General features: G+C 44.5%; 1 protein-coding gene across 5 annotated transcripts in view; it reads right to left on the bottom strand.

Annotated features, from left to right (window-relative positions):
• poln (polymerase (DNA directed) nu) overlaps positions 1 to 26,548 on the bottom strand; it is a 512,442-nt gene that overhangs the window by 311,155 nt on the left and 174,739 nt on the right. For 4 of the 5 annotated variants that reach the window (XM_069942252.1, XM_069942280.1, XM_069942262.1 and 1 more), the window contains 4 exons: positions 16,647 to 16,711; positions 14,175 to 14,258; positions 9,254 to 9,337; positions 3,626 to 3,682 (listed from right to left, as the gene is read on the bottom strand). In XM_069942252.1, coding sequence (XP_069798353.1) covers positions 3,626 to 3,682; positions 9,254 to 9,337; positions 14,175 to 14,258; positions 16,647 to 16,711 — 290 coding nt within the window. The remainder of the gene's footprint in view (positions 1 to 3,625; positions 3,683 to 9,253; positions 9,338 to 14,174; positions 14,259 to 16,646; positions 16,712 to 26,548) is intronic. The other variant, XM_069942271.1, reaches the window with a different exon arrangement.

Raw genomic sequence — 26,548 nt, 5'->3', positions numbered from 1 at the left:
ACTTCTGCAGAATGGAGGACCATCGCCTTCCCAAGATCTTGTTATATGGCGAGCTCTCCACTGGCCACCGAGACAGAGGTGCACCAAAGACTGCTTAAAGAAATCACCGCCAGTGGGCTGATAACGCCTCCAACCGTGCATCTTGGCGCCTCACAGTTCGGCGGGGAGCAACCTCCTTTGAAGAAGACTGCAGAGCCCATCTCACTGACAAAAGACAAAGGAGGAAAAACCCAACACCCAACCCCAACCAACCAATTTTCCCCTGCAACCGCTGCAACCGTGCCTGCCTGTCCCGCATCGGACTTGTCAGTCACCAACGAGCCTGCAGCAGACGTAGACATTACCCCTCCATAAATCTTCGTCTGCGAAGCCAAGCCAAAGAAAAAAAAAGAAAGAAGAGACAATGTGTGAAACAGGCAGCCAGGTGGTTGATGCAAGGAACGGAGTTTGCTGGTCTGGGATAGGTTTTGTAACCACTTAACTGAGAAGACTAAAAGTAGAATAAAGCTACATAATACTTACATGGCGGTTATCCCAGGTGGTTTGACATCTATATTGCAAACTCTCGATGTCTGCTGAACAAGCCATTCAAAGACCATGTGCGCGAGGAATGGAATACAGGGATGTCAAGTCATTTACAAAAGGCGGGGCAATCTGTGCTGCTTCATTTGATGTGCTGTGTTACTTGGTGCTCGAGGCATGGACAAAGTTAAAATAAAGACTGATAAAAGTATTTAAAAGGTGCTGTATCTCTTGTGCAAGGTGATTTGTTGTGGGACACTGACGACGAAGCTGAACCCACCTCATCAGATACAGACTGGGTCCCGTATTATGACTGTTTAAACAGTGAGAGTATGGATGTGCTTGGTGCGATTTTTGTCTCAGACAACGATAGCGAGAAGTGATTTTGAAGGGTTTTAAAGGTGTTGTTGTTTTCAATAAAAAAATTAATAAATATTTGTTAATATTTATTTGGTTTTTCAAGGGTGGACAAATGCAGCATCAGTTTATCAAGGATAAACTGAGTCATATGCCAAATCGGTTTTTCAAGGATCAACTTATATGCAGGTTTTTGAGCTGATTTTAAGGTCTCAAAAGTATATCTGGTGCACAAGTCGATCCCCATTTTTGAGAGATATTTTAGGGTTTCACAACTCAATTTGTATTCCAAAATATACGGTAAATATAAAAACTATATGTCAGGTCCCAGGGATCTGTTTATTTTGATGAACCATCATGGTGGCGGCCAGGAGGGCATCGAGACTCCATTGCCGCCGAATGTATTCTATTTTCAGGACACGAAGGCGATTGCGGACCCAGTGTTCGAGGTGGCGGAGGCGAGTGCAGGCCAGGTGCCGGTGGTGGTGGACCAATGGGTCTCTCCAGTGCCAGGCGGGCTGGGCCACGGACGAAGTACTGCAGCTCAAGTTTAAGAATGTGTTGGCCTGGTGTAACATACATCCATTTCGAGATCCAACTAGTTGGTCAGAACGGAACTCGGACGTATGTCAGAGACCATCTGCATTATGACCAGTTTTGGGTCCCATATCTAAATAAGGATGTACTAGCATTGGAGAGGGTCCAGACGAAGTTTACGAGAATCAACACAAGTATGGAGGATTAACGTATGAGGTGCATATGATAGCTCTGGACCTGTACTCACTGGAGTTCAGAAGGATGAGGGGGATCTTATTGAAACCTACTGAATATTGAAAGGGCTGGATAGAGTGGATGTGGAGAAGAGGTTTCAGTTGTGGAAGAGTGTAGGACCAGAGGGCACAGCCTCAGGATAAAAAGAAGTCCTTCAGAACAGAGATGAGGAGGTTTTTTTTCAGCCAGAGGGAGGTGACTCTGTGGAATTTGTTGCCAAGTGGAGGCCACGTCATTGGGTCGATTTAAAGTGGAGGTTGACAGGTTCTTGTGTATCAATGGTTATGCAGAGAAAGCAAGAGAATGGGGTTGTAAAGAAAATATAAATTAGCCATGATTGAATGGTGGAGCAGACTCTATGGGCTGAATGGCCTGATTCTGCTCCCTGCATCTTGACTTCTTCCAGATTTCAGGTTGCAATCATAAAATCTGGTAAAGGAAGAGGGCAGATAACCGGAGGATGGGCCTCCGTCATAGAAGGACTGAGAAAAGGCAGAGAGATCAATAGTATCACACCATTCAGGAAGCTGCAGCAGAACAGATTAACTGTCTGGTCCGTCACACCCCCAATCCTCTACACCAGGGGTGTCAAACTCAAATTCACGGAGGGCCAAAATTAAAAACTTGGACTAAGTCGAGGGCCAAACTAAATATTTATTCAAGATTTTCAACAACATCTGCATGTTTTCTCTTCTTTCAACATATGTAATGTTAAACTTTAGGATATAACTTTAGGAGGATAATGTTACAGGTCAGGAGTAGGTAGCTCGAGTCCACCCTTTGCTTGACCTGAGGGAAACCTATTTGGTCCCTGTGGAGATGTAGTCAGCATTCACAGGCTGTGTCCATTTTGGCCTGCATCAGGACTCAGCATTTCCTGCTCACTCCTCAGGCTCTAGGCCTCTATTCACCCTCGACCCACCATCCCTCTACCTGACCAGTCCTTTACCCAACCTCTACTCACCCCTCACTCCACTCGCTCTGCCTCTACCCACCCCATCCTATACACGCCCCTCTACTGCCTCTCCCCTCAACCTGTTCTTCCCTCTACCCGTCTCTCACCCTCTAATCACCCCTCCCCTACTCGCCCTGCCCCTCCCCTTTTACCTCTTCCCTATCCACCCCTCCTTCTACTCATCCCTCCCTCTAACTGCCCCTCGCACCACCATAACTTCCCCTGCCCATTACTCCTCACCTACACCCTCTGCCCACCCCTGCTTACCCACCCACTCAGGCCCAGCGCGCTGCCGATCAGCCTTTGCGGACAGCCACCATCTCTCTATTCACGTGCAGGGCCGAACCAGCCGTCCCTGGGGTCCGCGCGGGTGCAAGCGTTGAAGGCCGTGGCGACCGGGAGAAGTGCGCTCGCGCTGTGGAAGGGCCGTCCGGTGCTAGTCGTGCGGGGCTCGCGCTGCCTGGGGGCCGTGCGCAGCCTGCCATGCCCGTCGCGCTGAAAGGAAATCACAGGCGCTCGCCCATCCGCCGCACCGCTCGACAGGTGGGAGAAGTGACTGGTTGTGCGGGGAGCGTTCCAACTGGCTTGCCGGCTGTTGACATCGACAGACTTTTCGTGTTACAATTTCTCGTGTTACAATGGGGAAGGATGTGCAATGAAGGGGGAGGATGGTGGGGGTGACATTACCAAAAAACAGCATCGGCTCTCGCTGCAGGCGGGCCACCTCTAATACATTTTTGAAATGATCTTGCGGGCCAAATATAATTATATCGCGGGCCAAATTTGGAGTTAGCAGGCAGGGTAGATCAGAGGGGGAGGGGGGGAATGGGACGTCAGAGGGGGAAGGAGGCAGCCAGGGGAGATCAGCCAGGTGTGCTCTAAACTGAATGGCAAGGTCGATTTTGGGCCTCTTGGGTGGGAAAAATGAGGCCTCACTGCACAGTTGAGAAGCTAAGGTTTATCTGGGCTCCATAGTTTCTTGGTTGGGGATCGTTCACCTTATCCCACTAGTCAACTCACCTGTCTGTATTCCAGTATTATTTTGGGCAGCGGATGAAGTTCCTGCAGCTGTAGCAGCTGGTGAATATAACCAGACAAAAGAGCTGCCTTAATATTTAAACATTCTAAAACTGAGACTCAGCTAAATTAAGCTCTTGTGTCATTACCTCGCAGATAGTTTTCATGTCAAGGAGGTAGTCTCAGGAAAAAGCTGATGGTTTTACTGGGTGGGCCATGCATTTTGAACATGAATTTTTTTATAAGGCAACCAATCAATTAAATAACTCTTTTAAAATCCCACAATTTATGACAACAAAACGTAAAAGCATTCTTTCTCAGAATAAATCTCACTTACATCCATGATATTTGTACTGAGAAACATCAAGCATAAAATGGGACCAGATAGTGTTGAATGCCTCAGGTGTATTATATTGCAGCAATGTAACATATTTAGATTAGAAAATCATTATTTATCCTGTTTGTACCATGGCTTGGAACTCTTATTCCTACGCCTCCCTACTTGCCACCTCTCCCCTCTGACCTCCCCTGTCTCCCCCCCCCCTTCCTCTCTGATCTCCCCTGGCTGCCTCCTTCCCCCTCTGACATCCCATTCCCCCCCTCCTCCTCTGATCTACCCTGCCTGCTAACTCCAACTTTGACTGCCCCTATAAACCATCTGTCCTGTTCCACACCTCCCCATCTCCCCCTCTGATCTCACCTACTTGCCACCTCACCTCTCCCCACCTCCCCCCTCTGACCTCCCCACCTGCCATCTCCCCTGACTTCCACTAGCTGCTATCTCCCCCCGCCTCCCCCTCTGACATCCCCTGTCTGCCACTTCCCCCCTCTGACCTCCCCTACCTGCCACCTCCCCCCCACCAACCTCCCCACTCGCCACCTCCCCTCTCTGACTTCCCCTGCCTGCCACCTCCCCCACGCTGACCTCGCCTGCCTTCCACCTCTCCCTTCTGACCTCCACTGCCTGCAACCTTCTTGCTCTGGTCTCCCAACCCCTCAATCCCCCTCCCCTTGGTTCCCTAGCCTCCACCTCCTACCCCCCTCCCACACTCACAGTCCTCCAACACCCTCCCCTTGTGCCCTCCCCCCTTTATCCACCTTTGACCCTGAGCCTGTAAACCTGTATTCCTACCCCTACCATTTTATCCAGGTGCCTTCCTACCTATTGATCACACCCTGATTAAGGACTCAGGCCCGAAATGTTGGTTATGTATCTTTATCTTTGCTATTTGAAGTATGCTGTGTGACGAGCTGAGTTTCTCCAGAACTGTGTTTTTACTCTTATTTCTATCCTCGTTGAGAATAACAGAGCACAGGAGTTTATGCAGTCTATTGTGTGATTTCTGTCCAATTAGACCCACTACTCTGGAAACAAAAGAAATAGGAGCAGGAGAATGTCATCTGGCTTGTCATGCCTGTCACTTCAGTTACTCTGCTCTCTCTACAGCTCCTGTGAAGTTTATTTTTGTTATTTTAGGTGATGAATTGAAGGGGAAAGGCTTGGAACGGTGACGCAGAGGAATACCTATAGCCCACGGGTGGTAAATCTGTGGAATTTGTTGCCACAGGCAGTTGTGGAGGCCAAGTCATTGGGTGTATTTAAGGCAGAGAGTGATAAATTCTTGATTAGCCAGGGCATTAAAGGTTATAGGGAGAAGGCAGGGCAGTGGGGTTGAGTGGGGAAATGGTTCAGCTCACGATTGAATGGCAGAGCAGAACCGATGGGCTGAATGGCCTATTTCTGCTCCTATGGTCTAAAACCAGAAACAGAAAATAACCAGCAGGTCAGGCAGCATCTATGAAAAGTGAAACGAAGTGCGTCATCCTTCAGGTAAAATGTACACATGCCTGAAATCCAGCGCCACCTGGCGCAACAAACAGGATTTTTCCAACAGCAAACAGGCTCTTGAACCTTCCCATACAAGCCTAACCATAAACTACTCCAGCACCAAAATCTGTCTGTACTATTGTAACATTACATTTTTCTGGCACAAACTGCAAACGTAAATATTTATCTGTCCTTTTATATTTATTATCTTTTTTCCTCTCTTGCAGTAAATTAATTTATTCTTATCCTTTTCCCCTATACCATTAATTCTCCGATTATGCAAAAATTGATCTAACTGCATCTTAAATACATTCAATGAGGCAGCCTCTACTGCTTCCTTGATTTGCTACTCTCTGGGAAAAGTAGTGTGATAGATTAGGTTATATTTTATACTGTACATAGATATGTTTTAAAGGAGATAAATTGTGGCAGGTATTTTTAGTTAGGTCACATACAGATACAAACACTTCAAAACTGATCTTATTTAAAATGCCAGAGCTCTGCTCAAGCCGGACAGTTCAGGCTCCGAGTGCCTTTCCACAAACTTTGAACAATGCCTATAAGTAGATGTTAATTGGACCTGCTGTGGAGTAATGGATTATTGTTTTGGAAAGCAACAGATGAATGAACTCAGAAAATTAGGTCCGGTGATGCAGTTTGAGTGCAGTTGGCTGTTCTAAGAGGGTCGTGTAGTTTTTCTCTGAGAGAGAGAGAGAGAGAGAGAGAGAGAGAGAGAGAGAGAGAGAGAGAGAGAGAGAGAGAGAGAGAATTCAGTTCTACAGTTCAGCAGCAGCAGCTGGGACTGGAACAGGACAAGCTGGCAAACTTGTGGAAATACCCCATTTGGAAGACAGGTTGTGAGTTCTTAGTTCAGCCTGGTCAAAGCCCTTGTGGTCCATACAAGAGGAGAGGTGATGGCTGGCTGCATAATGTTTCACTTGAAATAAGGAAAATGAAAAGGAACTTTGTGGTGACCTGAAAGAAAGAGGTTATCATCTGGAAAACCCTGATGGGGCAGGTTTCTTCTGCAAGACTGAAGTGGGTGATCAGAAGGGATCAGTTGTGGGTGTCCAATGAGCAACAAATCTCTCTCTGAAAACTGACAAGAACCTTCCTGAGTGGTAACCAAACACCAAAGCCGGGTGAGATCCATAAATGTTAAATTCTGTGCACAGTATAAGAATTGCCTGATATCAGTGAACTTGGAGGCGTGAGAAGTGAGATGGGACTGTGAACCAAAGAACTTTTCTGAATTTACACACACATTACATACATGTGTGCTTAGAATTAGAAGGGGGTTAAGTTAGGTTAAGTTAAAGTTTAATCCTGTTTTCACGTTTAAAGATAATTAATAGCAACTTTTGTATAAGTATCCATTTTCTAATGCTGCTGGGTTTTGGGGTCCTCAACTCTGTTCTTAAATCTACTCTCCCAAAATGTGTCCTCTGGTTCTGGTCCCATCTTCCAGTGGAAAGAAGTTTCCTGTCTCAATTTTATTTATAATTTTATGTTTCTATAAAGATCCCCAGTCATTCTTCTGCATTCCAGAGAATCAATTAGGTTGACACAATTAGCGTGTCACTATTCCAATGCCAGTGACCTGGGTTTGAATCTGGCGCTGTCTGTAAGGAGTTTGTATGTTCTCCCCATGACCTACATGGATTTTTCCTGGGTGCTTTGGTTTCCTCCCACTCTCCAAATCGTACGGGGTTATAGGTCAATTGGATGGCACGGGTTTCAGTGGCCAAAATCAACTTCTAATATGCTGCAAATAAAATTAAGTTTTAAAAAATCTCTCCTCATAGGTGAACCCCCTCATCTCTGGAATCAACCTGATGAGCCTCCTCAGGACTACCTTCAAAGTTAGTAAATACATCATGGGCTTTGCTAACAATGGTTGAAGGGAAGCCATGATTCAGGAAGAAGGAAGTCATTTCGTACGGAATGTCTCATAATTGGATCATATACAATGGAGGTGAAACTTCTCTTGTTTCCTTCCCAGTTCTGACAAAGAGTTCTTTCATCTGAAACTTTAACTCTCTTTCTCTTCCTACCTGCTGAATAGACCCAGCATTTTAATTCAAAATTTCCTCCACAATATGTACAAGACAACCATAATAAATATGGTTACAGGTACATCTGTGGTAACTACAACTGAGTCTGATAGCACAGACAGCACTGTACAGGCCCTTCAGCCCTTGATGTTATGCCAACCCATATATTCCTTAAAAAAGTAATAAACCTTCCCTACCTCATAACCCTCTATTTTTCTTCCATCCGTCCATCTACTGTAAGAGTCTCTTAAATGCCACTAATATTTCAGCCTCTACCACCATCCCTGGCAAGGCCTTCCAGGCTCTCACCATTCTCTGTGTAAAAAAAAACTTACCCGATGTCTCCCCTTAACTTCCCTCCCTTCACCTTGTACTGATCTCCTCTGGTGTTTGCTATTCCTATCCTGGGGAAAAGGTGCCGGCTGTCCACCTTATCAATGCCTCTCATAATCTTGTAGACCTCTATCAAGTCTCCTCTCATCCTTCTACACTCCAAAAAGACAAGTTCCAGCTCTGCTCACCTTGCCCTCATAAGATTTGTTTCCCAATCCAGGCAACATCCTGGTCAATCTCCCCTGCACCCTCTCCGTAGCCTCCACATCCTTCCTATAATGAGTTGTCCAGAACTGAACACAAGTGTGGTCTCACCAGAGATTTGTAGAGTTGCAACAGGACCTCTCGACTCTTGAACTCAGTCCCCCCTAGTAATGAAGCCCAGCATCCCATAGGCCTTCTTAACTAACTTATCGCCAAAAGTATCCTATCCATCAGCAACAATTTGTACATGAACTTATACCTGGAAATGTTTATGCTGTTTAAATAATTAAAGTCAGAAAACTAATCGTTAAAACCATGACTTGTACTTCTGAAGAAAAGTCAGAATTGGGACAGCCACCCAGGTTCCAATCCAGAACTGTCCATAAGGAGTTTGTACGTTCTCCCCTTGTCTGCAATGGGTTTCCTTCAGGTGCTCAATTTTCCAAAAATATATGGGGGTTGTTTAATTGGGGCATTTGGGCGGCGTGGACTCATGCTGTACGTCTAAATTTAAAAATGTTTTCAATGTTTGCTCAGTGCATATATAATTTTAATCTTAATTTCCCTGAAGAAGCTGATAGAGGTGTATAAAATCATGTGCGGCATTGATAGGAAGGACAGTCAGAATCTTATCCCTGGTGTAAAAGAGGATGCGTGGTTAAGGTGAGGGGGAGGAAAATTGAGGGAGATGCGCAGGACAAATATTTTACACAGAGAATGGTGGGTGCCTGGAATGGGCTGCCAGGAGCAGATACAACAGTAGCATTTAAAAGGCTACTAGATAAACACATGAATGTGAAGAAGGGGAAAGGGGTGGGGTGTAGAGGAGAGATCTAATGGGTCCAAACCACAGATCTTCAGTTTGATTTAGACATTGTATTCAACACAGGCACATGGGCTGAATGGTCTGTTTCTCTGCTGTATCATGATCTAAGTAGGAAATTGTACCTGAGCTAAACACACCCTGGCCTGCTGAGTAGCATAGATTAAGATTACCCACTTTTAAATTGCAAGAGTGGCGCAGGTGAGAGTCCATGCAGAACAATCCCATTGCCTCATTAATTTTCCCTACAACCCATTCTGCCCTCAGGTCCTACCACTCGTCTCCAAACTCTCAGTCTTCCACAGAACCAGCCATCTCTGGCGCAGCTCTGCATAGAGAGGTTGATGAGAGTCGAGCCTCTTCTGTCATAGTTCCACGAGGAAACTCACCACAGCCTCGGAAGTTGACTGCTGCTTCAGGTCTGTCTTCAGCAGCTTCTTCTCACAAACGAGGTGCAGTTTGTCAAACAGAACCTGCCTCAGAGTAGAAGACAAAAACATGGCCATTATTTTTCAGCTGAAGGTTCATGGCCAATAATGACTGAACCAACTGGTCTGGTCAGGTATTGGCTCATAAAATTACCACTGATAGTCAGCAAACTAGCATCCCACCCAAGGAAGTGGGTTTCACACCAGCATCTGGTTAAAATAAATACCAATCCATTTAAAACTCACACACAGAGTGCATTATAGTTAAACAACAATGTCTGCAGCTGCCAGAGTCAATACACAAATGTGCTGGAGAAACTCAGCAGGTCATGCAACATACATAGGAAGTAAATGGTCATCAACATTTCTAGCCTGGGCCCTAGAAGCAAAAACAGGCAGGCATCTCAACAAAAAGAGGAGAAAAGGAAGGAGAGAAAAAAAAAGAGAGATCCAGGGGAGGGGGTTAATGGAAACTGGAGGTCGATATTAATGCCATCTGGTTAGAGACTGCCAAGATGGAATGTAGGGTGTAATTCCTCCAATGTGCAGGTGTTCTCATTTTGTCAGTGCTTGAGGCCTGCCTGTTTATGCTTATATCTGACGAAGGGCCCAGAATCAGAGTTTATTGTAATGAACAAGCCATGAAATTCGGTGTTTTACAATCGCAATATTAGTGCAAATATATATATGTTATAAGCATTTTAAGACATCGCTGCAAAAAATAAAATAATGAGGAGAGAGGCTGCTTTTTTAAGACACCGCCTCATGTTGATGTCCTCGATGGAGTGAAGTCTGGTGCCTGTGATGTTGCAGGCCGAGTTAACAACCCTCTGAAGTTTATTCTTGACCTGAGCATTGACGCCTCCATACCAGGCAGTGATGCAACCAGCAAGAATGCTCTCCACGCTAAACCTCTAGAAGTTTACAAGATTCTTCAGTGACATACCGAATCTCCTCAGACACCTCACAAAGTATATCCGCTGGTGAGCCTTCTTTATGATTGCATAGGTGTGGAGGCTCCATGTTTTAGAAACATATCGGATTATGAAGGGTATGGATAGGATAGATGTAGGAAGGTTTTTTGAGCTGGCCGGGGAAACTAAAACGAGAGGACACAGTCTCAAGATTCGGGGGAGTAGATTTAGGACAGAGATGAGGAAAAATAGTTTTTCCCAGAGAGTAGTGAATGTTTGGAATTCTCTAACCAGGGAAGTGGTTGAGGCTGCCTCATTAAACATATTTAAAATTCGGTTAGATAAATTTTTACATGATAGAGGAATTAGGGGATATGGGAAGAAGGCAGGTAGGTGGAATTAGGTCATAAATTAGATCAGCCATGATCGTATTGAATGGCGGAGCAGGCTCGATGGGCCAATTTTGGCCTACTCCTGTTCCTACTTCCTCTGTTCCTATGACAGATCCTTGGAGATGTTGGCACCCAGAAATTTGAAGTTCTTGACCCTCTCCACTACTGAGCCCTTGATGAGGACTGAGTCGTGTTCCCCTGACATCCTTCTGAAGTCCACAATATCTCCTTGGTTTTGCAGATGTTGAGTGCAAGGTTGCTGATCCATTCAATGAGCTGATCTATCTCCCTCCTGGACACTTCCTCATTGCTATTTGTGATTCTACCGGCAAGGGTGGTGTCATCTGCAAACTTGTAGATGGCATTGGAATTGTGCCTGGCCAGAAAGTCATGGGTGTTTAATGAGTAGAATAGTGGGCTAAGCACGCATCTTTGGAGTGTTCCTGTGTTGATAATCAGTGAGGAGGAGACGTTGTTTCCAATTCATACTGCCTGTGGTCTTCCAATGAGAACATCAAGGATCCAGTTGCAGAGGGAAGTACAGAGGCCTAGAGTTTGTAGCTTCTTGACCAGTTCTGAGGGAATTATGGTATTGAAGGCCAAGCTGTAGTCTATAAAGAGCAGCTGTATGTTTGAATTGCTGTTTCTGAGGTGATTCAGGGCTGAGTAGATAGCCAACAATATTGCATCTGCCGTGAAACGATTGTGACGATAGGCAAATTGCAGTAGGTCCAGATCTTTTTTTAGGTACATGTTAATTCTGGCCACAACCAGCTTCTTGAAGCATTTCATCACACTGGAAGTTAGTGCTACTGGGCGGTAGTCATCGAGGCAGCTCACACTACCCTCCTTGGGTGATTAATGCCCTTTTGAAGCCGGTGGGAACCTCTGACTGCAGCAATGAGAGGTTAACAATGTATGTGAACAGTTCTGCTAGTTGGTTGGCATAGTACCCTGCCAAGTACACCACCAGGGCCTGATGCCTTGCAAGGGTTCACCCTCTTGAATGATGCTCTGATGTCGCCCTCAGAGACAGAGATCACAGGGTCCTCAGTCTTTTCAGGGATTCAAGTAGCCATTATTCGGTTCTTCTTCTCAAAGTGAGCATAAAAGGTGTTCAGCTCATTGCTAGTAAAGCAACCCAGCCATCTATAGTGTTCGCCTTCGCTTTGTTGACTGTAATCACCTGCACTCCCTGCCATAGCTGCCGTGTATCTGTCAAGGGCCAAAACGTTGATTATCCTTTACTTTCCAAGGATGCTGCATGACTTTACTGAGCTTCTGAATTGTACTTCACATACAGAGGTTACAGCAACAATAAATTTATCAAGGTTAAAAAAATAAATACATTTCTTTTCTCAGACAATAGCTTCATTGTCTAAACTTGACAAGGTAAAGGAGGCTAATGCTGTCTGTTGATAGATTGTCTAGGCAGCAGCGTTCCCGCTGTGCCTATCTATGTAATAAGAAATTGGTTGGGCCTAAGATACCTCCCAAGGGAACTCCTGCAGTGATGTCCCAACAAACACAACCATCTTCCTGTGTGACTCAAGTCTTTGCAGCATTTCCCCCTGCAAAGCCAGATTCAGAGCCAGGTATGGAGGGTTATGGACTGGGTAAAGTTCAGTGGGACCAGCCAAAAAAATGGTTTGGCACAGACTAGAAGGGCTGAAAGGCCTTGTTTCTGTGCTGTAATGTTCTATGGTTCATTTCTAACAGAATCATCAAATTTGCAGATGATACCACAGTAGTTGGCCTCATCAGGAACAATGATGAGTCGGGTTCCAGAGATGGTGCGAGAACATCAACCTGAGTCTCAATGTGGGCGAGGAGATGATCGTGGACTTCAGAAGGTTGACCATTGCAGCACAGAAACAGGCCCCTTCAGCCCTTCTAATCTGTGCCAAACCAATTTTTTTTTAACCTAGTCCCAATGACCTCCACTTGGTCCATAGCCCTCCATACCTCTCCCATCCAGGTACCTGTCCATATTCTTCTTAAATGTTAAAATTGAGCCCACATTCACCATTACCATTACCACACTCCCAGCACTCTCTGTGCGAAGGAGTTCCCCCTAAACTTTTGCCCTTTCACTCTTAACCCATGTCCTCTACCTACCCTTGGTGGAAAAAGCCTATCTACATTTAATCTATCTCCCACATCGTTTTAAATACCTCTATCAAATCTCTCCTCATTCTTATACACTCCAGGGAATAAAGCCCTAACCTGTTTAACTTCTCCCTGCAACTCAGGTCCTGAATTCCAGGCAACATCCTAGTAAATCTTCTCTGAAATCTTTCTATCTTATTGATATCTTTCCTGTAGTTAGGTGACAAAAACTACACACAATACTCCAAATTTGGCCTCACATGATTTTATACACCTCTATCAGCTTCTTCAGGGAAATTAAGTTGTCTTATACAACTTTATCATATCATACCAGCTTCTATACTCAATAGTTTGATTTATGAAGGCCAATATGCCAAAAGCTCTCTTTCCAACCCTTGATTACACTTTCAAGGAATTATGTACCTGTATTCCCAGATCCATCTGTTCTACTGCACTCCTCAGTGCCCTAATGTGTATGTCCTTTCTTGGTTTGTCCTTCCAAAATGCAACACCTCACACTTGTCTGCATTCAATTCCATCTGCCATTTTGCAGCCCATTTTTCCAGCTGGTTCAGATCCCTCTGCAAGCTTTGAAAACCTTCTTCACTGTCCACAACGTCTCCAATCTTAGTGTCATCTGTAAATTTGCTGATCCAATTTACCACATTATCATCCAGATCATTGATATAGATGATGAACAACAATGGTCCCAGCACTGATTCCTGAGGCACACCAAAAGTTACAGGGCTCCAGTCTGAGAAGCAATCATCCACCACTACTCTCTGGTTTCTCCTGTCCAGTCATTGTCGAATTCCTTTCACCACTTCACTAGTGTCTGAACCTTCCAGGTTAACCTCCCATGTGGGACCTTGTCAAAGGCCTTACTAAAGTCCATGTAGACAATATCTACACCCTTTCCTTCATCAACCTACCTGGCAATCTTCTTGAAAAACTCTATAAGATGCCATGTTGACTGTCCTTAATCAGTTTCTTCTATCCAAATAATTGTACATCAGATCTCTCAGAGCACCTTCCAATAATTTATCTACTACTGACGTCAGTAAAAAAATACACATTGCTGGAGAAGCTCAGCAGCTAACAGCCCTCCCTCCTTTCTCCACCTATCATCTCTTACCTTTACCACCCCCTTCCCCACTCTTTTGTTTGGACGCTTGCGGCATTTTCTCAAGCCTGAAACGTCAATTAAGTCTCTTTACCTTTGCTACATAAAGGATGCTGTTTGATACTTCTTTGTACTCATTACATCAGGCTCACCGGCCTATAATTTACACACATCATTGGTTTCCGTCGTGGAGAGAGCACGAAGTTTGTTGGCGTGTTTATAGAGGATGTCCTATCTTGGACTCACATCCTCTCAGCAACATTGCCACCAGAAGCACTGGATCAGGAGCTGAGTGATAGCTTTGGTTGGAAAACTTGTTGCTGGCTATAGAAATCTAAGCTCACCTGCCGAAGCTGGTTGCTGCTGGTCAGCAGGAATTGTTCTCCCGCCATCTGATGTGCTTCCTTTTCTAGTTGTTTCTGGCGCACCTGCACAGTTCAACAACAGTCACTTTCACACTCCATTAAACACCATCATTTGAAACGATGGAAAAGCTTTTATTTCCAGGTGTTTTCCCTTCTCAGAAAAACAACACCTCCTCATTAGTCAGAAAGCCACCGCAGCACCTACACTTCCTGAGGAGGTTGAGGAGGGCAAGGCTACCAGCCCCAATCTTGACAATATTTTACAGGAGTACAATTGAGAGAATCCTCTTTGGCTGCATCATTATGTGGGTCAGTAGCTGCCAAGCATTGGAACGAAAATCAATAAAGAGGATAATCAAAACCATGTAGATCACTAGGGTCTCCCTTCCTTCTATTGATGACATTAACTGGCAGCATTGCTTAAATCGGGCTCAAAGAAATTTTCCATCTATCACACAGTATCATCGACTACTACCATCAGGAAGGATGTAGGGGAACATCAAAATTAGTATTGCCTGGGTGGGAAATAGCTTCTTCCTGCAGATTCTTGTGAGATTGAACATTATCCTGTAACTTTGGGTCTCTTATAAATGAAAGGTTAATTATTCAAAAACCGAGCAGTCCTGGTTTTGATGCTCCTGTGCCTTCTTCTTGCTGGTCAAAGATGTCGTGCACTGGATGGAAAAGGTCCTCAATAATTTTTTTAAGCGCTATTTAAGCCACGATCCCAGTAAATGTCATCAATATATCTGTGAACAAAACCTCATCGATGTTTCTTGACTTTTTTGAATTTCTATGAAAAAAAAAATGGCAAACAGGAATTATTTCGGTGGGGGGGGGGCAGTTAAATTGTTTGGTGCATCAACTAACTGTGGACTGTGATATTTCAGAGAATGCATCGAGTAAATACAGCAGTTCAGGAATGGACCAAATGAGAAAACAGTGAAAACAAACAAATGGGGAAATGAAATATCGAAAATTTGGGGATCAAAGCAAACTCAATAAAGTGAAAGAAAAACAAAACAACTCTTGGGGGACAAAAGTAACATTAAAGGTTGAGGATGGTGAAAACTCTAGCAATGAACTTGACCACAAATCATCGTGGACTTGGAAGCAGGGGCATCCAAGAGGAAGTCATAGCACATTAATGACACCCTGGAAACTCGACTGTAAGACACTGCAGAGGTGCTCAGGGTATTGTGCAGACCAACCCTCATTCGACTCCATCAATACATCCCACTGTCTTGGGACAGCTGCCAACCATTTAAAGGATCAATCCTATCCTGGTCATTTTCTCTCCTCCCCCCGCCCTTCTGTGTGACTAATAACACAAACATCTAGATTCTGAACTTGAAGAGCATAAGAGCATAAATAGGCTATTCAGCCCATCAAGTCTGCCCACCATTTAATCATGAGCTGATCAATTTCCCACTCAGCCCCACTGTCTGGCTCTCTCCCCATAACCTTTGATGCCCTGGCTGATCAAGAACCTGTCAATCGCTGCCTTAAATACACTCAGTGACCTGGCCTCCACAACTACATGTGGCAACAAACTCCAGATTCACCACCATCTGGCTAGAGAACTTCCTCCGCATCTCTGTTCGAAGCAGACGCCCTTCAATCCTTAAGCTGTGCTCTCTTGCCCCAGAATCTCCCACCATGAGAAAAAAAACATTCTACACCTACTTTGAACAATGTTATCAAACTCTGGACCATTCAGTGACAAAAGTATCTGCAGACTTTCTTGTTTAACTCTTAAATAGGCAGATGGAAAGAAAAATGGAGGGTTGTGGGCTGTGAGGGAAGGCTTGGATCGATTGTGGAGTAGGTTTACATCAGACGACACAAGGGCCTGCACTTTTGGCTCATGGTGTAAACACCAAGTTAAACTACATCTCTTCTGCCTTCACATGATCTATATCCACCCCCCCCCCCCCACCCGCCACCAATGTCTGCATACCGCATTGTTTCCTATGGTAGGAGAGTCTGGGACAAGAAATTACAACTTGAGATTTGAACGTCTCCCATTTAAAAGAGTGACGCAGATGAATTTTTTTAGCCAGAAAGTGGTGAACCTCTGGAATTTGCTAGCATGGGCAGCTGTGGAAGCAGGTCATTGATTGATAGGTATCTGAATAGTCAGGGTATCGAGGGTTATGGGAGAAAGCAAGGGAGTGGGGCTGTCGAGAATGAATCGGCTCATGATAGAATGGCGGAGTGGACTCGATAGGCTGAATGGCACACTTCTACTCCTATATCTCGTGGACTTGTGATGTCCAATATCAATCTGACATTGATAAAGTTCTGAAAGAGGCTTGCAAGACCCAATGCCCTGTCAATTTGGGTCCCATTGGGTTTGGGTTGAGTACCGAGGCAGTAATATCCAGGAGTATTTTAATCATGCCCAAAATACAATATTATAAACTATAGAAAAGCAGAACAGATGGCTACCCCCAGCAGTTCAGAAGTTCTCTTCAGTTCTTCTTTATTGACTTGAATTCTGTAGTTTTCCATCACTGAAAGAAAACACCAGGTTATATTACTGAACTTAACATTTAATATTGATTGTTAAAACAGAGAAGGCCTTTCAGCTCATCTTCTCCTTTCAAACAACAAGGTGAAGGATTTGTACTCTCTTCTATAATTCTCGTATTAACTGATGGTCACTGCTATGACGTAAAACTGCAGACAATTTGCACACACCAAGGATGCATGGAGTTAATGCATTCCCCCCCCCCCCACCCCTCCCCCAGGATGTCAGTAGCAAACAGCAGAGGACATCTGTACAAGGTGAGGGGAGGAAGGTTTAGTGGAAACATCCGAGGTAAGTTTTTTTTTAGCATAGGGAGTGATGGGTGCCTGGAATGCTTTGCCAGGGGTGGTGGTGGAGGCTGGTACAATATGGACATTTAAAAGCCTGGATGCTGGAAAAATAGATGGTTATGCGGAAGGTAGGGAAGGTTTCGTTTGTGATTAGGTTTATATAGGTTGAGGGCCAAAGGACCTGCACTGTAGTGTAATGTTCCATGTCCAGAATGTTCACAGCATCGAAGGCCCGTTTATCATACATTATCTGTAATGCACAGAACACTGCAGCACAGAAACAAGCCCCTTGGCCCATTTAGTGCATTCCAAACAATTATTTCATCTAGTCCCATTGACCTGCACTGAGACCATCACCCTCCATACCCCTCCCATCCACGTACCTATCCAAATATTTCTTAAATGTCAAAATAAAGCCCGCATTCACCACTTTACCTGGTAGCTCGTTCCATATTCTCACCACTCTCTGCGTGAAGATGGCCCCTGATGTTCCCATTCCCCAGCTCTTTCCCTACATTTATATTTTTCCTCAGCTTAACTTTGAATTTCCCTTACAGCTTCCAATGAACTTTCAAACTATTTGCTGCCAGAAAATACATTTCCTGCAGGTTGCCTCAGGCTCCTTTGCTAATTCCATCTCTCTTACCCCTTCAATCTTTAGACAAATTTTCCTTTTATTTCACCCCATTCTGACTTTATACTCTTCCATCAAGTCACTTGCAAATTTCACTGGACGAAGGAAAACAACCTCAGCTTCTCCTGAGAAATTTCTTCCGCACCCTCTCCAGGAGTTTCACATCGTTCCTACGGTTCACTGACTGGACATTGCTTTATTTTCTCACTTGTTTATGCATATAGTCATTGTCTAAATCAGTCATTCTCAACCCTTTTCTTTCCACTCACATACTATCTTAAGTAATCCCTTACTAACCATCATGGCCCATCCCTTCGCAAGCGACGATGAACACGGTGCCTTGTTGCTCTTATGTCCTCACAGAACTTTTGTTCTGTTTTCCATGAAGCTTTAGGCACCGTGTGCCAGGCCAAGGACTTTGAGGCAAGTGCTTGTCCAGGACAAACGCCTCCCTCTAGGTCCCACGCAACTGGGCCTGGCGCAGTGTGGGCACAACAGCCAGAGTGACGCGGGATTGCCCCGCAGTAGTCTGTTCCAAGACCGTGCTCGCTGGCCGTGTTCCTTATGGATCCTTTGCCTACCGAGTTTGTTGCTGCAGACCACTAGAGAAACTGTTTCCCGCGGTCTGTCACAGCTGCCAGCCCCTGCTGCCAGACTGACATGTGCTATTTGCCCATAGCTGGGGCCCTTTCCAGGTACTGATGGCTGTGCGAGCCGAGCCCAGGGATTTGAAGTCAGAGTTTTGCCTGAAGAGGCAAAACCTGCAAAGCACACCTTGCTAACCACAGAGCACAGAGTGGTTAGTAGTCCCATGAATGGACGACCAAGTCCATTCAAGTCGAACAGCATCCTTTCTATTACACAGCCTTCCCTCTTTCTTCACTTCCATGCCACATGTCTATCTGTATTGTCAACCTGTCTTGACGTCTGTCACGATCTGCCTCACACATATTCATGACATGCAGTTCGAGATGGTAGTGAAGAAGGCAAATGCAATGCCAGCATTAATTTCAAGAGGAATTAAATATAAGAGCAAGGATGTGATATTGAGCCTTTATAACTGTGGTTCTCAACCTTTTTTCCATTCACACACTACCTTAAGTGATTCCATACTAACCACAAAGCATCCTATACCAGAGGTATTCTGGAAGGGATTACTTAAGGTGGTATGTGAATGGAAAAAAAAGTTGAGAGGCACTGGAATTGGGAACAGTTTTGAAGAAAGGATGTGCAGATGCTGAAGTGGGTTCAAAGGGTTATCAATGGAGGAGCATTTGACAGGTCTTGGCTTATATGCATTGGAATTTAGGAGAATGAGGGGTGGATTTAATTGAAATATTTCATATGTTGATAGGCTTGGACAGAGTAGAAGTTGAAAGGTTGTTCCCATGGTGGAAGAGTCTTGGACAAGAGGGCACAACTTCAGGATTAAAGGGTGTCCGCTTAGAACAGAGATGCAGAGGAATTTCTTCAGCCAGAGGGTGGTAAATCTGTGGAATTTGTTGCCACAGGTGGTTGTGGAAGTCAAGTCCATTGTGTGTACGGAAGGCAGAGATTGATAGGTTCTTGATTAGCCAGCGTATCAAAGATTATGGGGAGAAGGCCAGGCAGCGGGGCTGAGTGGGAAAATCGATCAGCTCATAATTAAATGGCGAGGAAGCTCGATGGGCTGAATAGTCTATTTCTGGTCTTGGCCTGATGACAATAAATTTTAAATTTAGACATACAGCACGATAACAGGCCATTTCGGCCCACAAGCCCATGCCACCCAATTAACCTACAACCCCCGATACATTTTGAACAGTGGGAGGAAACTGAAGCACCTGAAGAAAACCCATGCAGGCATGGGAGAACATACAAACTCCATACAGAGGGACCAGGATTCGAACCCACGTCCTGATTGCTGCTGCTTTGACAATGTTGCGCTAACTGCTACGCTAAAACATTGAAGTAAATTCTAACCTTTTACCCCACTTCCAAATGTTGTCATCTGTACATTTTGAAGGTGCATTCTGTGCACAGAAGTCCAAAGAATTAATACCTTTCAAGAGAAGCTCCAATGTCTCCCTTTCTCTACTTCATTAAAAAAAAGCTCTTGTTCTATAAAATACAATTTTGCGGACAATCCTATTGCACAACCATTTATCAAACACCTTTTGACAATCCACATACACATCAACTCTATTGCTCTCATTAACTCATCAAAAATATCAATTAAATTCAGCACAAACCTGAAGTCTTTTCTTTTTATTAATCATTCTTCTCCAGATGCCATGATTATTGGCTGAAACACTCGAAAAATAAAATCCCCTGCTTTCCTATGCATGTGGTATCATTCCTGTACAGTTGTACTCAGTAGTATTTTGAAATGTCGGGTTAGATTGTGTATTAAGGTGCACGAACCTATAACCTTCTGACCCAGGGAAAAGCAAAGCTCATCTGATCCATTGCTGTCATTTACAGCTGAAGGCAAAACAACTCAATGTAGAAACTGATTATAGATTTCCAGATGAAATCTACTGACTTTTGAGATTCACGGTCACCACCTTTACATCTATCTGCAAGTCAGAAATCAGAATTCAATGCTGACACTCCTTTCTATAATTTCTGTTTTATACACAATATTTCCTCCAACAATGTTATGGCTTTTTGAAGTTAGATAAGAGTATTATATGCTCACATGGTGTCGACACTATTGGTGAGTTCAGCATTAATTGAGTCTGAATGGTAGGTTCTATCAACCACATTGATGGGTCTAGAGTCACACAGAGGTCACACCGATAGACAGCAATAGATTTCTTTCCCTGAAGAATGTTAATGGACCTAGTAGGTTTTAAAAATAATTTGTTATTTCCTTTTTAACTTCTAAACCAATTAAAGTTCTTAAATTCCCCAGTTGCCGTGGCGGGTTTTGAACTAAGTTTCCGATCAATAGCCTCAGTAACTTAACAGCTATGCTCTCTTCCCTACAAAGCTGCGGGAGACAAGAAATCTGCAGAAGCTGGATCTAGTGCAGTGCACCAAAGTGCTGGGGAAACTCCGTGGGTCACGCAGTGTCTGTTGGAAGCAAAGGCAGTAGATGTTTGGGCCTGAGCCCTTTGTCAGGAGTGCTAAAACCTTAATTAAAACCATTAACATCAATCACACAGAGTTTCGCAAAAACATTTTTAGTCTCCTGCCTTCTTTGGCCCTTCTAGTCTGGATAAACTAGGGTTATACTCAACGGAATTTAGAAAAATGAGAGGACATCTCATTAGATCATAAGACATAGAAGTGGGAATAGGCTATTCAGCCCATCGAGTCTGTCCCACCATTGAATCATTGAACACTGAACACTATAGCACAGTGCAGACCCTTCGGCCTTTGACGTTGTGCTGACCCATATATTCCTTTAAATAAGTAGTAAACACTCCAAACCCTGTAACCCTCTATTTTTCTTCCATTCACATGCCTAAGAGTCTCTTAAATGCCCCTAATGTTTCAGCCTCCACAACCATCCTTGGCAAGGCATTCCAGGCACCCACAACTCTCTGCATAAAAAAAAAAAGTACCCCTGATATCTCCCCTGAACTTCCATCCCTTCACTTTGTACACATATCGTCTGGACATCAGCTATCATGCAATTATGAGCTGATTCATTTTCCCACTCAGTCCCTCTGCCTGGCCTTCTCCCGCTAACCTTTGATGGCCTGGCTAATCAAGAACCTATCAATCTCTGTCTTAAATACACCCAATGACCTGGCACCAAAACTGCCTGTGGCAACAAATTCCAAAGATTACCACCCTCTAGCTGAAGAAATTCATCCTTATCTGTTTTAAGCGGACACCCTTCAATCCTGAAGTTGTGCCATCCTTTGCCCTCAGGACTGGACAGTTCTGACAGGACTCAACAGGTTAGATGCAGGAAGAGTTGGGAAAGATCAGAACAAGGGGTCATAATCTAAGGAGAAGGGAAAAGACATTTAGCAATTGTATGAGGAGAAACCTCTTCATCCTTAGAGTTGTGAACTTGTGGAGGTCATTGCCACAGAAATTTCCCGAGGCTGGTTCAATAGATACAGTCAAAGGATAGTTGGATGTTGTCCTTAAGGCTGAATATATCAAGGGATATGGAGAATAATAACAATAGGGGTACTGAGGTCATGTGATCAGCAGTGATCTTATTGAATGTTTGTGCCAGTTCAAAAGGCCAAATGGCCTTCTGCTGAACCCATATTAAAACCATAGAACATTACAGCACAGAAACAGCCCTCTAGTTTGTGCCAATTAATTTTTCTGCCTAGTCCCACTGGCCTGCACCCAGTGCATCTCCCACCATATCTCCCATCCAAGTATCTGTCCAAATTCTTCTTAAACGTTAAAATTGAGCACTCATTCACCACTCTCTGTGTGAAGAAGTTCCCCTAAATCTTTTCCCTTTCACCTTTAACCTTTATCTTCTGGTTTGTATCTCACCCACCCTCAGTGGGAAAAGCCTACCTACATTAATTCATAATTTTAAATCTCCCCTCATTCTTCTAGCTCCAGGGAATAAAGTCCTAACCTGTTTAACCTTAACCTACAACTCAGTTCCTGAAGTCTGGGCAACATCCTAGTAAATCTTTCCTGCACTCTTTCAATCTTATTGATATCTTCCCTGTAGTTAGGTGACCAAAACTACACACAATACTCCAAATTTGGCCTCACCGATGTCTTATATAACTTTACCGTAACATCCTAATTCCTATACTCAATACTTTAATTTATGAAGGCCAATGTGCCAAAACCTCCCTTACAACTCTATCCACCCGTGACGCCAATTTCAGGGAATTATGTACCTGTATTCGCAGGTCCATTCATTCTACCGCACTCCTCAGTGCCCGACCATTCACTGTCATACCCTTTTTTGGTTTGTTCTTCCAAAATGCAACACCCCATACTTGTCAGCATTAAATTCCATCTACCATTTTTTAGCCCATTTTACCAGCTGGTCCAGATCCCTCTGAAAGCTTTGAAAGCCTCTTCACTGTCCACAACACCTCCTATTTTAGTTTCATCTCCTAACTTGCTGATTCAATTTACCACATAATCATCCAGATCATTGATAAAGATGACAGACCACAATGGTCCCAGAACCCTGAAGCCCACCAGAGAAGGAATCTTCCACCACTACTCTCTGGCTTCTCTCATCCAACCATTGTCAAATCCAGTTTACTACCTCACCATGAATATTGTACGCCTGATCCTTCCTGACTAACCTCCCATTTGGGACCTTGTCAAAGGCTTTACTAAAATCCATGTAGTCAACATCCACAGCCTTTCCTTCATCAATTTCCCTGGAAACCTCCTCAAAAAACTCTTAAACACGACAAAGCCATGTTGATTATCCCTAATCAGACCTTGGCTATCCAAATAATTGTATATCCGATCTCTTAGAACACCTTTCAATAATTTACCTACTACTGACATCAGGCTCACTGGCCAGTCATTTCCTGGTTTACTTTTGGAGCCTTTTTTAAGCAGTGGAACAATGTGAGCTTCCCTCTAATCCTCTGGCACCTCACCCGTGGCTAAGGACCTTTTAAATATTTCTGCCAGAGCCCCTGCAATTTCCACCCTAGCCTTCCTCAATAGACTGAATACGCCTGAGATTATCTGATTTCGGAAACTAAGCAGGCTTAGAACTGGTCACTACTTGGAGGGGAGACCGGCAAGGAACATCAGGTGCTGTAGGTTTCTGTGAGGGGCGCTGGACCAAGAGGCGACTCTGTCTGCCTTTTGGTAGATAAAAGTTAAAGAGTTCAAGTGTCCTATTACATGAAATTCCCTTTTGCCTGCTGCAAGGCAGACAGATTCACCACCAGCAGAAATTGACTAGGCACCTCTTACATTTCTTACAATCAGAGAAAGAGAAGCAAGAATCCTCCCCCCCCCCCCCCCCCCCACCGCCAGAGTCACCATGTGGCCATATATTCGCCTCCAGTGCTTCTGCAGCCTCTGCAGTCACCCAGAATCCAGTCCAAACTATTGGCAATCCGAGCTCCAGATCCGAACCTCTGACATGGTCAGGGACTCTTCGGCTCCCTCGGCACCACCTTGCATCCTAGTTCCGGTATCTGGTACCACTCCAACCAGTTCGAGCCAGTCTCCAGCAGTCTCCCGACAGCAGTCTCCAGCAGCCTGCAGCTTCCGTGGGTTCCTCACCTCAAGTCACCAGCAGCCTGCCTCAGAGTCCCCTTGCTGGTCCACCTCCATGGTTACAGTCACATGGGTCATCTCTTCTGCTTCTCCTTCTCAGATGGAGGGGGTTTATCTCCCCATCCTTTAGTGCCCTGCTCTAGTCCTCTGCTTCCCCAGAGTCTGCAGCCCCTCATGCCTGCTGCCGATTAATAGGTGCCACCATCTTGGGTGCAGACCCTGAGGTCACAGGATCTCAAATAAAAATTTCATGTCTGTTATATTTTAAATGTAGTATTATGTGACAATAATGGAACCTCTTCAAGTACCTCATTTGCTCTGTGTTGCCTATATCTGCTATACACCTTCCTTTTTAATATAATTTTATTGCGTTTAACATAATAAGCATATATAATAAATGATGATTACATAATTAATCAATTGTATGCAAGTGAATACATGCCAAAGGGAGAGGAAAAAGAGTAAATAAATATGCATATCTATATTAATAGTTACTGGTACTTGTAATAACTCAGTATAGTAATAAACATAATTAATGCAACCCATGATTATACTGTTATATTAAAATAATAAGGACACAAAAAAAAAAGAAAAACTTGAAGGTCTAAACTAAACTGATAAACTAATCTAATCTCCTCCCTCTATACACCTTCCAAACCAAACCCCCAATAGCCCTTTGAAAACCAAGGTTCCTTATGCCCATTAACTTTGCCTTAAATCTGGACAGGAACATACAAACTCTGTACTCTCAAAATCTCACCTTTGAAGGTCTCCGTCTTACCTCTCATATACTGGCCCGAAAATAACTTATCCCGATCCTTCCTCATAATAAGCCTTCCTCCAATTTAGAATCTCAACCCGAGGCCCAGACCTATCCTTCACCATAATTAACCTGAAACTAATGGCATTATTATCACTGGACCCAAAACGTCCCCCTCCACCTACTTCTGTCATATTCTATGATTCTCATCTGTCACAATGTGGATGACTGAAGATGACACTCAGAGTAGCAGACATGATAGGACATCCCACAAATGGATGCAATAAATCGCTTAATTACTTTGAAAAGCAGTGGAGTCTTCCCAGATGTCCTGGCTGACTTGTTTCCTTCAACTAACATTATGAGAAACAAATGGATGCTGTACTTTCTATGGTACAACTGAGTCATCAGTCAAAAAAAAACTTCTACAACTATAAAAGTAGTAGAGGAGATTACCCATGGGTTGGGTGACCTTGGCATCAGAGGGGCTCTGAGGCTGAAGAACACACAGGCAGCAGGCTGTTGACTTGAGATGAGGAAGCCACCTGCGGGTTGCAGGTGACTCCGGTCGAGGGCTCCACGCCAGACTGCAGACTGCCAGAGATTGGTTTGAGACCATCTGAAAGGGTACCAGGGAACAAAACCAAGATGTGTGAGGGTGCCAAGGGCTTCCTGATTGTATCAGAGGTTTGGATCTAGAGCTCAGGTGCCATTGGTTTGAACTGGAGACTGTAACCATATAACCATATAACCACTTACAGCACAGAACAGGCCAGTTCGGCCCTACTCGTCCATGCCGTAGCAAATCCCCACCCTCCTAGTCCCACTGACCAGCACCCAGTCCATACCCCTCTAGTCCCCTCCTATCCATGTAACAATCCAGTCTTTCCTTAAATGTAACCAATGATCCCGCCTCGACCACATCTACCGGAAGCTCATTCTGCATCCCCACCACCCTCTGCGTAAAGAAATTTCCCCTCATATTCCCCTTATAATTTTCCCCCTTCAACCTTAAACCATGTCCTCTAGTTTGAATCTCCCCCTTTCTTAATTGAAAAAGCCTATCCACATTGACTCTGTCTGTCCCTTTTAAAATCTTAAACACCTCTATCAAGTCCCCTCTCAATCTTCTACGCTCCAGAGAAAAAAGCCCCAGTCTGCACAACCTTTCCCTGTAACTCAAACCTTGAAATCCTGTCAACATTCTCGTGAACCTTCTCTGCACGCTCTCTATTTTGTTTATATCTTTCCTATAATTTGGAGACCAAAACTGTACACAGTACAGGAATGCTGGAGGTAAAGCCATGGACATTCAGTGACTCTGGGGCTCTTTCTTTTGCTTCTCCTTCTCTGGCTGCAATTTCTGCTAATAGTGAATCTTTACCTTACAGTAGACTAAAGGAAATGTCATGTAATATCACATTTTCTGTTTTATTACATGACAATAAAATAACCTTGAATCTTGAAACTACGTGAAGAATCATTTTACATTGCACTGGAACCAGGCTACATTGCCAAGCCAGTTGAATGGCACTCGAAGTTGGGAACTTATAGGTTCGTTTCTGCAGCATCTCGCTTACCGCAACTTTCAGGTCACCTCGCTCACCGCAACTTTCAGGTCACCTCGCTCACCGCAACTTTCAGGTCACCTCGCTCACCGCAACTTTCAGGTCACCTCGCTCACCGCAACTTTCAGGTCACCTCGCTCACCGCAACTTTCAGGTCACCTCGCTCACCGCAACTTTCAGGTCACCTCGCTCACCGCAACTTTCAGGTCACCTCGCTCACCGCAACTTTCAGGTCACCTCGCTCACCGCAACTTTCAGGTCACCTCGCTCACCGCAACTTTCAGGTCACCTCGCTCACCGCAACTTTCAGGTCACCTCGCTCACCGCAACTTTCAGGTCACCTCGCTCACCGCAACTTTCAGGTCACCTCGCTCACCGCAACTTTCAGGTC

Source organism: Narcine bancroftii, chromosome 1 (genome assembly GCF_036971445.1).
Source record: "Narcine bancroftii isolate sNarBan1 chromosome 1, sNarBan1.hap1, whole genome shotgun sequence".
Taxonomy (NCBI): Eukaryota; Metazoa; Chordata; class Chondrichthyes; order Torpediniformes; family Narcinidae; genus Narcine; species Narcine bancroftii.
Note: the sequence above shows the minus strand (reverse complement) of the source record. Positions and strands in the feature narration are given on the sequence as shown.